The sequence below is a fragment of the Lithobates pipiens genome, unplaced genomic scaffold (assembly GCF_037356315.1).
Source record: "Lithobates pipiens isolate NorthernLeopardFrog02 unplaced genomic scaffold, aLitPip1_a1.2 Scaffold_1, whole genome shotgun sequence".
Lineage (NCBI taxonomy): Eukaryota > Metazoa > Chordata > Amphibia > Anura > Ranidae > Lithobates > Lithobates pipiens.
This window is the reverse complement of record NW_027507685.1, coordinates 188,324,702-188,340,328: the sequence shown is the minus strand read 5'-3', so window position 1 is coordinate 188,340,328 and position 15,627 is coordinate 188,324,702. Positions and strand designations below refer to the sequence as shown.

At 49.2% G+C, this 15,627-nt stretch overlaps 1 protein-coding gene across 1 annotated transcript in view; it reads left to right on the top strand.

The window, feature by feature from the left end:
• Positions 1 to 15,627, top strand: part of LOC143987625 (uncharacterized) — a 79,113-nt gene that overhangs the window by 47,268 nt on the left and 16,218 nt on the right. Inside the window, exon 40 of the mRNA XM_077486508.1 lies at positions 13,020 to 13,239. Within this exon, the coding sequence (XP_077342634.1) occupies positions 13,020 to 13,239 (220 nt within the window). The remainder of the gene's footprint in view (positions 1 to 13,019; positions 13,240 to 15,627) is intronic.

The window sequence follows — 15,627 nt, the reverse complement described above, 5'->3', positions numbered from 1 at the left end:
ATTGAATAACATAAATATCCCTGTTATTCAGTGTTATAGATAATTATCTTTATCTCTCTGGTACACTTTAAGTGTGCAATAATCATACTGGCAATGCATTGCTTTAATACAAATATTTTCATGGTAGTACTCTTTTTTAACCACTAGATGGTGCACATTGCATGTCTGTATGATGCAATACATAAGCTTTACATACAATAGTTTTTTTTCTATATTAAATAACAGAAAACATGTGCTTCTATAAATCTATGCAATTTCCAATAAATCAGGTTTAAATATACCTATTTAGAAAGGTTTAGTGTTTATCATAGACATTTGTTCTGACTAATGCAGTATTTTCATGTTCTTATGCACTTTTCACTTGTTTCTGACACATGCTGTTCTAAACTTCTAATTACAGCAAAACTATAGCATAAAATCTGCTGAGACTTTTTCTGCATCTGCTCAAGATGTTTAGAAATCTTTCTATCACAGGTTAATACAGATTAGGAACAATTTAGAGTACATACCTGCAAAGAATCACACAAACAGCATGAGGTATGACCACTGACTTTATGGCTGGAAGTAGTTTAATTTCCAGTCACATGGTGTGTGGACTTATATAGACTCTGTTTGTGTACCTTCTCTGCCATCTACTGGTTATTAATAGAATAGAAGGGAGATGTTTAGAAATATAAAAAAAAAATGAATATGTACTTTGCTTTGGGGTGTCTGTTTTGTGACCATATAAACCCCAGTCCATCACACTAGTCTACCAAGATCATCCAGTCTCCTGGTTGGTCCATCTGGATGATCGTCTGTAAGGATTCCATCTTGAAAGAGTTCAGGTGTATAAAGTGATTTAACCTCTTTAGATACACTACTGGTCTCCATTCTACACTTTTTTTGGGGATAAGAAAGAGAGGAAAATAGAATCCTGCGAATCTTTCAGAGGGAGGGACCGGGATTACTGCTTGTTGTACTAGTAGAATGTGAAGGTACCTTTGCAGCGCTTCCGCTTTCTGAGGTGAAGCTGGCCTTTTTGTTAGAATGAACGAGTCTTGTGGGGGAAGATCTTGTAACGTCCAAAAATGGCTGAAACGGACTGTAGATACCACCCACGGGTCCTTGCAACGATTGGCCCATACTTCCGCAAACTCCTTCAACCGGGCCCCTACTGGTAGGAGTGGCCTCTTGTGAAAAGGCTTTTGTCTCCTCCTGGGTATTGGAGAGAATTCTCTGTTTGTTTGCCTTCAGAAACGTGGCTTTAGTGCTCCTCCAATACTTCTTGGGCTCTCTACTTTGTTGGAAGTTGGTGAAGTTCTTGTTTCTGGACAATTGAAATTTAGTTGATACAACCCGAGAGTGCCTCACTCTTCTATCCTGGGGAAGTAATCCCGATTTTCCTCCAGTCACTCTCGAAATCACCTTTTCCAGTTTCTCTCCAAAAAGAGCCTTCCTATCAAAAGGGATTTTGCACCAGTTTTGTTTGGATGCTGCGTCGGCTGCCCATGGTTTTAGCCACAGCGCTCGCTTGGCCATAACTGTGTGTAACATTGCTCTGGCTGAATATCTTATGGAATCTATTGCGGCTTCTCCACTGTAATCCGACGATAGTTTGAGCTCCTCTAAAACCCAAAAACACAGCATAGATGTGAGCATGTCCCATAAGAAACCATGTTTACCATGTTAACCACTTGCCGCAAACCGTCGTAACTGTGCGCTGGTAATTTGACACTACATACTGTTGTTATGGCGGCAGCTAGCTGCCATAACCCTGGTATTTTTAGCAATGGTGGGCGTTCCTCTTTGGGATAAAAGTGGTCTCTGCAGAAGATTCGCTGCGAGATGGCTTTTATCGGGGACAGGAGAGGGCCCCCCTCCCGCTGCACTCCGGTGGTCTCTGATGCTTGCCAGAGTCGCCGGTAGTGGCGTAGACAATCCGATCTGTTCCACTGAGAGGCCTGGAGCTGAGTGAGAGAAAGATGGCCCCCCACTTGGCTCCATAGCATTGGATGACCGAAGCGATGTCAAACGTCACTTCCACCCAATGGTCTTAACCACTTACCGACAGCCTCACGCAGATATACTGTGGCAGAAAGGCACGTCCAGGCAGATTAACGTACTTTGTATAAACAAAAAAAGATGCAAGATGCAAGATGCAAAAAAAAATAAAAAAATCATGTTTAAAAGTTTGTTATAAAATTTTGCAAACGGGTCATTTTTCTCCTTCATTGAAGTGTGCTGATGAGGCGGCACTGATAGGCTGCACTGGTGGGCACTGATGGGCTGCATTGGTGGGCACTGATAGGCTGCATTGGTGGGCACTGATAGGCTGCACTGGTGGGCACTGATAGGCATAGTTAAGGCGGCACAAATAGGCACAGATAAGGCAGCACCGATGGGCACAGATAAGGCGGCACTGATGGGCAAAGATGGGCTTATAAGATGGCACGGATGGGTGGCACAGATGGGTGGCACGGATGGGTGGCACGGATGGGCACTGATAGGTACCACTGATAGATGGGACTGATGGGCACTGATAGGGGGCACTGATAGGTGGCTCTGATAGGTGGCACTGCTGGGCACTGATGGGCGGCACTGCTGGGCACTGGTAGATGACACTGATGGGCACGGATATGTGGCACGGGTGCAGCACCTTTGTTAAGGCAGATTGTGGGCACTGCTGGGTGGCACTGTGGGCACTGCTGGGTGGCACTGTGGGCACTGCTGGGTAGCACTATGGGCACTGCTGGGTGGCACTGATGGGGGCACTTACTTTTTTTTATTGTTGCACTGGCAGGGGCAGGTGGGCACTGACAGGGTTGCAGGTGGGCACTAGCATTGCTGGCCATGATCGGGACTGATGATCGGCTTTTTTTTTTCTCCTCGCGCTGACAGCGCGAGGAGGAATAATAGCCGATTACCGGCTCCGTTATATCACATGATCAGCTGTCATTGGCTGACAGCTGATCATGTGATAAGGGGTCGGGATCGACCCCTTGCACGGATCGGTGATCAGGCGAGTCTCGTAGACTCGCCAATCACAGAGCGTGCCGCGCCTACGTCGACTATTGACGTAGTCCCGGAAAAGGAGATCCGCGCTGTAGCCGTCAATTGACTCAAGTGGTTAAAGGGGTAAATGAATTGTAGTATGTTTCTTCAAAAAGGACCAAAAAATACATAGGTTCGAACCAGGCCTAAAAAGCAATGCGTCAATGTACACATAAGCTTTTAGAACTGGTTCACACATATGCATAGATGTGAACCAGGCCTTAGCAGAGCTTAGCAGCTGCTACTGCTAACTGCTTCAACCTCCCTCTCCTGAATGCAGAAGAATTGTGTACAGATTATATATATATATATATATATATATATATATATATATATATACACAGTGCCTTGCGAAAGTATTCGGCCCCCTTGAACTTTTCAACTATTTGCCACATTTCAGGCTTTAAACATAAAGATATAACATTTTTATTTTTTGTGAAGAATCACCAACAAGTGGGACACAATTGTGAAGTGGAATGAATTCTATTGGATTTTTGAAACTTTTTTAGCTAATAAAAAAATGAAAAGTGGGGCATGCAAAATTATTCGGCCCCCTTGTGTTAATACTTTGTAGAGCCACCTTTTGCTGCGATTACAGCTGCAAGTCGCTTGGGGTATGTCTCTATCAGTTTTGCACATCGAGAGACCTAAATTCTTGTCCATTCTTCCTTGCAAAACAGCTCGAGCTCAGTGAGGTTGGTTTGTGAGCAGCAGTTTTTAGCTCTTTCCACAGATTCTCAATTGGATTCAGGTCTGGACTTTGACTTGGCCATTCTAACACCTGGATACGTTTATTTGTGAACCATTCCTTTGTAGATTTTGCTGTATGTTTGGGATCATTGTCTTGTTGGAAGATAAATCTCCGTCCCAGTTTCAGGTCTTTTGCAGACTCCAACAGGTTTTCATCCAGAATGGTCCTGTATTTGGCTGCATCCATCTTCCCCTCAATTTTAACCATCTTCCCTGTCCCTGCTGAAGAAAAGCAGGCCCAAACCATGATGCTGCCACCACCATGTTTGACAGTGGGGATGGTGTGTTGAGAGTGATGAGCTGTGTTGCTTTTACGCCAAACATATCGTTTTGCATTGTGGGCAAAAAGTTGGATTTTGGTTTCATCTGACCAGAGCACCTTCTTCCACATGTTTGGTGTGTCTCACAGGTGGCTTGTGGAAAACTTTAGACAAGACTTTTTATGGATATGTTTGAGAAATGGCTTTCTTCTTGCCACTCTTCCATAAAGGCCAGATTTGTGCAGTGTACGACTGATTGTTGTCCTATGGACAGACTCTCCCACCTCAGCTGTAGTTCTCTGCAGTTCATCCAGAGTGATCATGGGCCTCTTGGCTGCATCTCTGATCAGTCTTCTCCTTGTCTGAGCTGAAAGTTTAGAGGGAAGGCTAGGTCTTGGTAGATTTGCAGTGGTCTGATATTCCTTCCATTTCAAAATGATCGCTTGAACAGTGCTCCTTGGGATGTTTAAAGCTTGGGAAATCTTTTTGTATCCAAATCCGGGTTTAAACTTCTCCACAACAGTATTACGGACCTGCCTGGTGTGTTCCTTGGTCTTCATGATGCTTCTCAACAGAACCCTGAGACTATCACAGTGCAGGTGCATTTATACAGAGACTTTATTACACACAGGTGGATTCTATTTATCACCATCAGTCGTTTAGGACAACACTGGATCATTCAGAGATCCTCGCTGAACTTCTGGAGTGAGTTTGCTGCACTGAAAGTAAAGGGGCCGAATAATTTTGCACGCACCACTTTTCAGTTTTTAATTTGCTAAAAAAATTTAAAATATCCAATAGATTTCGTTCCACTTCACAATCGTGTCCCACTCGTTGGTGATTCTTCACAAAAAAATTAAAATGTTATATCTTTATGTTTGAAGCCTGAAATGTGGCAAAAGGTTGAAAAGTTCAAGGGGGCCGAATACTTTCTCAAGGCACTGTATATATATATATATATATATATATATACACATATATATATATATACAGTATCTCACAAAAGTGAGTACACCCCTCACATTTTTGTAAATATTTTATTATATATTTTCATGTGGCAGCACTGAAGAAATGACACTTTGGTAAAGTAGTGAGTGTACATCTTGTATAACAGTGTAAAATTTCTGTCCCCTCAAAATAACTCAACACACAGACATTAATGTCTAAACTGCTGGCAACAAAAGTGAGTACACCCCTAAGTGAAAATGTGCAAATTGGGCCCAATTAGGCATTTACCCTCCCTGGTGTCATGTGATTTGTCAGTGTCATAAGGTCTCTGTGGGACATCCTCAAATGGAAGGTGGAGGAGTGCAAGGTCTCTAAAGCCACGTACACACGTAGCTGTCTGACCGACGTACTTAGTCTGGCGGACTTCCCGCCAGACTGTCCGTCGGACTTTCCGAACGGGCTACTTGCCCACACACGGCACTTTTTCAGCGGAGTAATATGGCATACTAAGTCCGCCGTACTATCCGCCCTACTTTTGAAATGAACGGACTCGCCCACACACGCGGAGGAAAGTCCACTCATTTCGAGCGCGTCTCCAGGTAGGCGGGGCCCGCGAAGGATACGTCGCTGGCCCCGCCGCCTGGTATGGACTTAAAGGGGAACCCCAACGCCGAAAAAAATCGGCGTGGGGGTCCCCCCCAGGTCCACATCAGACCTTTGTCCGAGCACGCTACCCGGCCGGCCAAGAAAGGGGGGGACGAGCGAGCGCCCCCCCCCTCCTGAGCCGTACCAGGCCCTCAACATGGGGGGCCACGTGGCCCCCCCACCCCAAAGCACCTTGTCTCCATGTTGATGAGGACAAGGGCCTCTTCCCAACAACCCTGGCCGTTGGTTGTCGGGGTCTGCGGGCGGGGGGGCTTATCGGAATCCGGGAGCCCCCTTTAATAAGGGGGCCTCCGGATACCGGCCCCCCACCCTATGTGAATGAGTATGGGGTACAATGTACCCCTACCCATTCACCTGTAAAATAAAAGTACAAAAAAACACAACACACAAGATAAAGTAATTTATTGCACAGCTCCGGGGGTCTTCTGTCTTCGGGGGTCTTCTCGCCGGACTCCTCCGCTATCTTCTTGTAGCTCTTTTGCTAGCGGAGGAGCACGGCTTTCTTCCGACTTCGGGGGTCTTGTCCCCCTCTTCGGTTCTTCTGCCTGGCCACAGCGCCTTCTTCTAGCTCTTTTACAGGCGGTGGCCCGGTCTTCTGTCGCCGCCGCCGCCACCGCCTTCCGTTCTTCTCTTCTTCTCTTCTTCTTCTGATGTTGCCTCGCCGAGTCCTCCGCTCACAATGACGGGGACCAGGCGCGCATCGACTTATATAGGGACAAGGGGCGGGGTCTTCGGTTGATGTCACATGGGTTCATGTCACATGGGTTCATGTCACATGGCGACAGTCCCAGCATCCTCCGGGACTGTGACATCGTAAGGGGGCGGGGTCACCATGTGACATGAACCCATGTGACATCAACCGAAGACCCCGCCCCTTGTCCCTATATAAGTCGCAGCACGCCTGGTCCCAGTCATTGCGAGTGGAGGACTCGGCGAAGCAACATCTGAAGAAGAAGAAGAAGAGAAGAGCGGAAGGCGGCGGCGGCGACGACGACAGAAGACCGGGCCACCGCCTGTAAAAGAGCTATAAGAAGGTGCGGTGGCCCGGCAGAAGAACCGAAGAGGGGGACAAGACCCCCGAAGTTGGAAGAAGAGGCCGGTGGCGAGGAAGAAAGCCGGGCTCCTCCGCTAGCAAAAGAGCTACAAGAAGATAGCGGAGTCCGGCGAGAAGACCCCCCCCCCCCCGAAGACGGAAGACCCCCGGAGCTGTGCAATAAATTATTTTATCTTGTGTGTTGTGTTTTTTTTGTACTTTTATTTTACAGGTGAATGGGTAGGGGTACATTGTACCCCATACTCATTCACATAGGGTGGGAGGCCGGTATCCAGGGGCCCCTTATTAAAGGGGCTCCCGGATTCCGATAAGTCCCCCGCCCACAGACCTGGCCCTTGTCCTCATCAACATGGGGACAAGGTGCTTTGGGGTGGGGGGGCCGCGGGGCCCCCCCTTCCCCAAGGCACCCCCCATGTTGAGGGCACGCGGCCTGGTACGGCTCAGGAGGGGGGGGCGCTCGCTCGTCCCCCCCTTTCCTGGCCGGCCGGGTAGCGTGCTCGGACAAGGGTCTGATGTGGACCTAGGTGGGACCCCCACGCCGATTTTTTTCGGTGTTGGGGTTCCCCTTTAAGTCCATACCAGGCGGTGGGGCCAGCGACGTGTCCTTCGCGGGCCCCGCCTACCTGGAGACCCGCTCGAAATGAGCGGACTTTTCTCCGGGCGGGAAAAGTTCGCTCATTTTGAAAGTACGGCGGACTGGCATACACACGGCCGGATTGTCCGCCGAAATGCAAGTCCGGCGGGAAGATTGGAGTGTAAAACTACATTCTAACGGGGCGTGTCCGAATGTAAGTAAGAGCGGACGTGTGTTTGGGGAGCTCCGGCTGTCCGATTCATCATCCTGTGCCATCCTGCTAATCTATCGGCCCAAACGGAGAGATTTCTGGGCTGGAGGAACTACTGTCCTGCTGCGCTTTATCCTGCGGGGAAATTGTGGAGTGGGGGGACCGTGGAGCCCAGGATTCGGCCACTCATCCTCCTCGTGCCGGACGCCATCTTCCCGGCCTGTGCGGGGCAATCGGGGCTGATCCGAGGCCTGTGGGAGAGGTAGGAAGCTCCTCTCCATCCATCCACTGCCCCCTTGTGTCCCTGGACTGTCCCGTTGTTCCGCGGAACGCCGGCGTTGATTTTCGGGCCTGCGGCCTAGCGCGGCCTAGTGAAGCCTGCCGCGGACCGGACTTTCCTGGACGGCCGGCCGGCGGGGGAGCGCCGCGATCGGCCAGCGGAGCGGCGGAGGCGGCTGTCGGCCGGTGGGGGACTCTCACCTGCATGACCATCCTGGCTGGTGGGGGGGCTGTGGAGACATTATAATTGCCCTGGCCTAGTCTGGCCTAACGCAGCCTGGGAGTCACTTACAGCCCTTACCCAGTGGCTGGAGGGGGAGTGCTGTGGTCGGCCTGACCCCTGCAGTCTGGAATCGGCTCCCTTCCTCTCTTCCTGGACACAGCTACCCCTTTTAGGGGGGGCGGTTCTGGTGCACAGTCTGAGGGCCCCGGCAATCACCCTTCTATGACAAGCATTGCATCCATCCATCCAGCTCCCTGGGCCCTGCCATATAGTGTCACTGACTGAGCCTTGCTACCATAGGATTGCAACTGTGAGGAGCGGAGGCTCAAGGACGCCTACAGCCTACATCCCCTTCATGGGCCCTAAACACCGGCCTAAGAGCTCTTCTGCACTGAGCTGTCCTGCTCCTGATCCGCCCGCTCAGCCAGATCCCTCTCTTATTGGGAGGGTGCAGTCGCTGCTTGCGGAATTAGCCATGGAGTCCGGTTCTCCCTCTGGGGCGGCTTTGCCTACCCCTCCCTCCCAGGACAGTACTGCGGTGATACTAGCTGCTATTGAACAAAGTAAAACCTCTATGCTGGTACGTATCGACCGCCTTGCAGAAGAATGGAATCTTATTAGGAATGACCTGGACAAGATCAGGGGCAGGCTGACTGAATCAGAATCACGAATCTCTGCAGCTGAGGACCTCACGGCTACCCAGACCAACAACATAGCGGACCTGCAACGCACGGTGCAACTGCTTGTCGCTAAGGCTGATGATGCGGAGAATAGAGCAAGACGCAACAATATCCGTGTCTTAGGTCTGCCGGAGGGAGAGGAGGTTGACCGGCCAGCGGAGTTTGCTGAAGATTTTTTCAAGAAGCTGTTGAGCCTCCCGGAAGTCTCCCTGACATATGTTGTTGAGCGTGCTCATCGGGTTCCTACAGGACGTTACATCCCAGAGGCAAATCCCCGACCCTTCCTGGTCCGCTTTTTGAATTTTAGGGACCGGGATAGGATCCTCTCCGCAGCTCGTAAGCTCCCTTCTCTACCATATGGCAACTCCTCAATTCTACTGTTCCCGGACTTCTCTGCAGATTTGCAGCGCAAGAGAAGGTCCTTTAATGATGTCCGCAGGCGCCTACGGGACAAGGATATTAAATACAGCATGTTATACCCCAGCCGCCTTCGGGTGCCTTATAACGGATCAGTGAAGTTCTTTGACACCCCGGAGGAAGCAAATGACTGGCTGATCACTCTACGCTAATCTTCTACAGCTATCCCTACGTTGATGGGGGGTACTACTTGCCTGCTTTATTATCCTGATATGGGCTCCTGGCCCTTTTTGTTTTTTGTTTTTATTTTTTTTGCTGGCGGGTTGTTGACACTGCAGCTGCGGAACTCACGGGATACTGCTTATCCACTGGATGGGTGGGCGGGTTTTTTTTTTTTTCTTTTTTCATCCTTCCTGCTGGCGGATGGCGTACTGCCCTCCGCCTCTCCTAGGGCAGCTGCGGTGCTTTGCCATCTCTCAAGTTGATCCTGCCTGACTCTGCTTTGTTTTGGTTTTTTGTTATAGGTCCGTTAACTACCTCCTTTTAGCTCGGAGCTCCCCGGACGTGGGACACTTAAGGACTTATCAGTTCTTCCCCCTCATTACAGGGCTTATTGACCTGACAAAGAATAAGCGGCTTAGTGCGGCCGCTGCTTTGGAACTTTCTTTTTTTGTCTAAAGTCTGGAGGTTTAAGTTTTGGTTAGGTTTTGTGTATTAAACTGGCCATGTTTTTTAGTGCCCAATTGTTTTTTGTTTTTCCCCAATTGGGGCACTCTTGGCTGGTAGGGAGTTGTGGGTTTTCTTTTTTTCTTCTCTTTTGTTGTTTTAATTCCCTTTCTTTGTTTTTTTTTTCCAATGTGCACTCTGAATCCACTGTTTATCGTATCTGTTCTGTATGCTATACTTCCATGTGTCATGCTCACTGGCGGGATAAGGGGTTATTGTGTAGATATTGCTATGTTATCATATGTTACCAGCTGTTTCAATGGATTTGAGACTGGTGTCTTGGAATGTTCGGGGTCTTAATGATAAGGTTAAGAGGGCCTTGATGTTTAAATACCTGAATAGTCATAGACCCCATATCTTTTTTCTCCAGGAGACTCACCTTCTGGGGAATAAAATACTAGCACTGCGCAGGCCCTGGGTGAGACAAGCGTTCCATGCTACGTATTCTAGCTATGCGAGGGGTGTGGCCATCTTGCTAAGTAAGTCTTTGGCTTATAAGGTTGTTCACCTGCACACTGATCAAGGAGGCAGATTCCTTATCCTGTTGCTAGAGATTGGCCAGGTGGTTTATGCCTTCGTTAATGTATACCTGCCCCCCCCCCTTCCATCCGCAGGTCTTGTATAAGATTAGTGAACTGCTGGCTCCCCTCCAATTCTCCAGGTTGTATATAGCAGGGGATTTTAATTCCATCTTGGATCCATCTCTGGATTCGTCCAACCCAAATAGGGTATTTTCGCCAGAGCTGCTGCAGTGGGCTCAAACTTTTAACTATACTGAGATCTGGAGATGGAAGCATGCGGGTGCTAGGGCCTACTCTTTCCATTCCTTTACACATAAATCGGGTTCCAGGATAGACATGGCCTTCGGCAACTCTGGGGCCCTGACATCGGTGAGGGGGGCACTGTATTTGCCTGCAGGTCTCTCTGATCATGCACCTTTGGAGGTTACCCTACAGTTGTCGACCGCCAGAGGTACTGTTTGTTGGCGCCTGGCGCCCAAATGGGTGCAGGATTTGCGGGTGGGGGAGGAGGTCGCTCCTAAACTGACACAATACTGGGAGTTGAACGAAGATTCAACCTCGACACAGATGGTTTGGGACGCCTTTAAGGCCAACACCAGAGGAGAATATATTTCGGCTATTAAGGCGGTCCGCTCTGAGCTGTCGTCCCAGTTGCGGACGCTCGAGGGGGGCGAGGCCGAGGCGGCTGAGGCGTTTTCCGACTCGCCGACCTTGGAGCGCTTTACTCGATTGGCTGACTCACGGCGGGCCTTGTCCCTTCACCTAGCTGAGGCTACTCATTTAGATTTGAAGTCCCTGGCGGGGAAAATCTTTGAATCCGGGGACAAAAACAGTAAGCTTCTTGCGAATTTAGTGACTGACTCTAAGTTTCAGACAGTGGTTTCGGAGATCCGAGGGCCTGATGGTCAGTTGGTGTCCGCACCTGATCAAATACTTACTGAATTTAGAACCTTTTATGAAAAACTGTATGCTGCGGTCCCCGGGGGATCGGTGGCAGAGCAGAGGGAGTTTCTCTCCTCTCTGGATTTGCCCACTCTATCGCAAGAGGATTGTGCATTTCTAGACCAGGATTTTACTTTGGAGGAAATAGAAGAGGCAATTTGCTCATTGCCTGGCGGGAAGACACCTGGGCCCGATGGCCTACCTGGCGAGTGGTACAGGTTGTACGCCCGCTGGTCGCTCCCAAATTGTTGAAAGTGTTCTCTGACAGTAAAGCTCAGATGACACTCCCTCCGTCCATGTATCAAGCACACATAGTGCTTATCCCCAAGCCTGGCAAGGACATCTCCCTCTGTGCTTCTTATAGACCGATTTCCCTGCTAAATTTTGACCTGAAGATTTTGACAAAAATGCTGGCCACCAGGTTACGAACGGTCCTGCCATCCCTGATTGATATAGACCAGACCGGATTTATGCCAGGGAAGTCCACAGATATAAATTTGCGAAGAGTTTTTACTCATTTGCAGTTGCCGACCACCGAGTCTTCCACGAGGGTAATAGTGTCATTGGATATCGAAAAAGCTTTTGATTCCGTGGCATGGCAGTTTATGGCCCTGGTGCTGGAGGTTATGGGTTTTGGAGAGGAATTTCGTAAATGGATTCATGTTTTATATAAGGAGCCCTTGGCACAGATTAAGATGGGTGGTGCCTTGTCGGCGCCTTTCGCTGTCCGGAGGGGAACGAGGCAGGGTTGCCCGTTGTCACCGGCTCTTTTTGCCCTGGCGATGGAGCCGCTTGCGTCGGCCATCAGGAGGGCGGAGGGGGTTCGTGGGATACGGGTGGGTTCCTTACAAGAAAAGGTAGCTTTATATGCAGACGATCTCATACTTTTTTTAAGTGACCCTGCCCAGTCTCTCCGGGAGACACTACTTATTCTTTCCCACTTCACTGAGTGTTCGGGATTGAAGGTAAATTGGGACAAGTCTCAAATCATGCCCATAGACAGGGGGGCTAAAGCGGCAGCAGATCCCGACCTACCATTAGTGTGGACGGACACAATCAAATACTTGGGGATTTATATCTCCTCCTCTACCTCTGATTTTTGTGCCCTTAATCTGGATCCATTGGTGCAGAGGATGAGGACTAGACTGAAGGCGTGGTCTCATCTCCCTCTCACCTTGGTTGGGAGGATTAATTTATTCAAGATGAAGCTGTTGCCTGCCTTCCTCTATGTTCTCAGACATGCCCCAATCTGGATTCCTAAAAAAATATTCCGCATTATCAACTCTCTCCTGGTGTCGTTTCTCTGGGGCGTTGGTCAGCCGAGGTTTCGGCTGACGGTGTTGCAGAGGCCTTGGGGGGAGGGTGGTTTGGCATGCCCGGACCTACACTCCTATTATGTGGCGGCCCTTCTGTCCCATGCTCACAATTGGCTGGTTTCGGATGAGTCCAATGCGGCGGTGGTACTGGAGGCGGCGTGGTTGGGGTCATATGAAGCACTGAGGAATTTAATGTATCGAGGTCTTCAGGCCCCGTTCCCTCTTACTTCCGCAATGCAGGCGGTTGTGAGGGCATGGATCATAGCTAGCTCGATGCGCCCCGTACCTTCGGGGCACATCTCTCCGCATAGTCCTCTTTGGTTTAATCCCAATTTACCGGAATTTGGTTCTGTTCCTGATCCTAGTGTGTGGGCCAACAGGGGTATTAAATATATCGAGCAACTTTGTTTTGAGGGTAAAATACAGACCTTTGACAGGCTGAAGCAACAGTACGCTTTGCCTAACTCACATTTATTCAGGTTCCTGCAACTTAACCATGCCTTTCGAACACAGTTTGGAAACGCCCCAGTGGCGTTCTACACTTCGAGGCTAGAGACTCTGCTCAGGGACGATGATCTGTCTAAACGTCTGTCGGCCATATACAAGGTTTTGCTCCCGAATGTTCATACCGGTCTCGAAATCCTGAGAGCAAAGTGGGAGGCGGATTCCTCCTCTCTGGACACAGAGGACTGGGAGGACGTCTGGGAGTATCCTTTTTTACAGTTAGTGTCAGCCAGGGATAGATTAGTGCAATTTAAAATAGTGCATAGGGTATATTATACTCCGCAACGTCTCCATAGAATCTACCCATCTGTCCCTGCCTCCTGTTGGAGATGCAACTCACCCTCAGCGGATTTTATACATGTATTCTGGGGCTGTCCTCAAATAGCTATTTTTTGGGTGGAGGTGACTAACTTTATTCGGTCGGTTACCACCGTAGCAGTACCGTTGTCTGTTGAAATATGTCTTTTGGGTCTGGTCGGATCGCTGGCCCCACGCCGAGCGCTCAGAACACTCCTGGGATTATTGTTATACTATGCCCGTAAGTCTATTGTTCTTAAGTGGAAGGCTCCGTTGGCCCCCTCTATTAATTTTTGGAAGAGTTTAGTGAACACGGCTCTTCCACTATACAAGGCCACCTATCTTTCGCGCGGATGCGGAGCTAAATTTCATAAAGTATGGGACATTTGGACGGAGTCACAAGACACCAATGCTGATTCGAGTGCTGACTGACAATATTTCATTAGGGCTTAGTGGTGGCGTTCTAAGGTTTTAACACGTCTTTAGCCCTGGGTCCTCCTTACAGGGGTAGTGGGGGGTTGGTTGGGGGGGGGGGCGAAGGCTTGCATGCTTCATCCTGGGATGACCTACAGCCTGCAGTAGAGCATGAGCGAATTTGAAGATTGTCCTGAGCAGTGAGCAGTGGTGCTAGAGTGTACGTTGGGTTTATCTTTGGTTGTATACGCCGGTGGCGGTATATTGGGGGGGGGAGGGGGGGGTTTGTTGTTATTGTTGACTTAGGGGGTTGTAGTAGTAATCAGCCTGGGTATGCCCAATAGGCTGTAAGTTGTTTTATGTTATTGCAAACTCAATAAAAAGAATAAAAATAAAAAATAAAACTACATTCTAAATCCGCCGTACTTTCGGGTCAAAAAAGTATGCCGGAGGCTACACACGGGGGGATTGTTTGGCGGACTTGAGTTTGCCGGACTTTTCCACCCACTTGTTTGATCGTGTGTACGCGGCATTACATCCACCAGCTCTGTGATATCATCATGGAGGAGTGGAAGAGGACTCCAGTGGCAACCTGTGAAGCTCTGGTGAACTCTATGCCCAAGAGGGTTAAGGCAGTGCTGGAAAATAATGGTGGCCACACAAAATATTGACACTTTGGGCTCAATTTGAACATTTTCACTTAGGCTACTTCACATTCAGGTGTTTTTTAGGTGCTAAAGGGCTAAAAATAGCACCTGTAAACTGCCTGAAAAACGCCTCCCCTACAGCTCCAGTGTGAGAGCCTGAGTCATTTCACACTGGGGTGGTGCGCTTGCAGGACAGGAAAAAAAGTCCTGCAAGCAGCATCTTTGGGGCATCCTAAACTGCCCCTGGCATTGAAATCAATGGGCAGTGCAGCCGAAACGCCTGCAAAGCGATTCAGCATCGGAGTTTTGCGGGCGCTTTTAACCCTTTTTAGCACTGCTAAAATGACGGTAAAGCGACACTAAAACTAGCGGCGCTTTACCATTGTGCCCTTAGAGGTGTACTCACTTTTGTTGCTAGTGGTTTAGACATTTATGGCTGTGTGTTGCGTTATTTTGAGGGGACAGCATATTTACACTGTTGTTATACAAGCTGTACACTCACTACTTTACATTGTAGCAAAGTGTAATTTCTTCAGTGTTGTCACATTAAAAGATAGAATAAACTATTTCCAAAAATGTGATTTTGTGTAATGTAAAATTTAAATGTAATTTACCTTTAATTAAAATTTCACATTAAGTAGGAAGTAAAGTCCTTTTTTGTAATTGTACCTACAGTTTAGGAGATAGTCAGAGTGCATGCAGCTGATGGCGTCATCAGTGCATGCGCTCAGGCCCAGTGCTACCACTAGGTGAAGTAGGCAGCCTCCTAGGGGGCACTATCACCTAGGGCGCCTCCATGGCCTCTGTCCCGATGAAGCTCCAGGCATGTGTGAGCTCGGGACCAGGCCGGCTGTCCCTGGGAACACATTTGCTGCATACTGACAATAAGCTGTACCTCTGAGCTTCCCGCTGTCACATCTCCTCACACAGTAATATCTCACAGCACCACTCCAGGACTCCTTTACTCCAGCCAGTCCCTCTGGTGCGGCAATGTGTGTCTGTTTGAGTGCAGTGGAGGGGTGGGGCTTGGTGAAGATGGGAGCATTGAGAGAGGTGCAGCGTCTGTTAGCTGGCCTCCAGACTGGCAGGGACAACTTGGAGCAGCTGGATGGCAGCGCTGGCAGGGACACCATGGAGCAGCTGGCAGGGACTCCTAAGCAATACTGCCCGCCCACTGCTGAGGAGAGCCCTGATGTGATGATCAATCAAGCAATGAAGAGCAGAG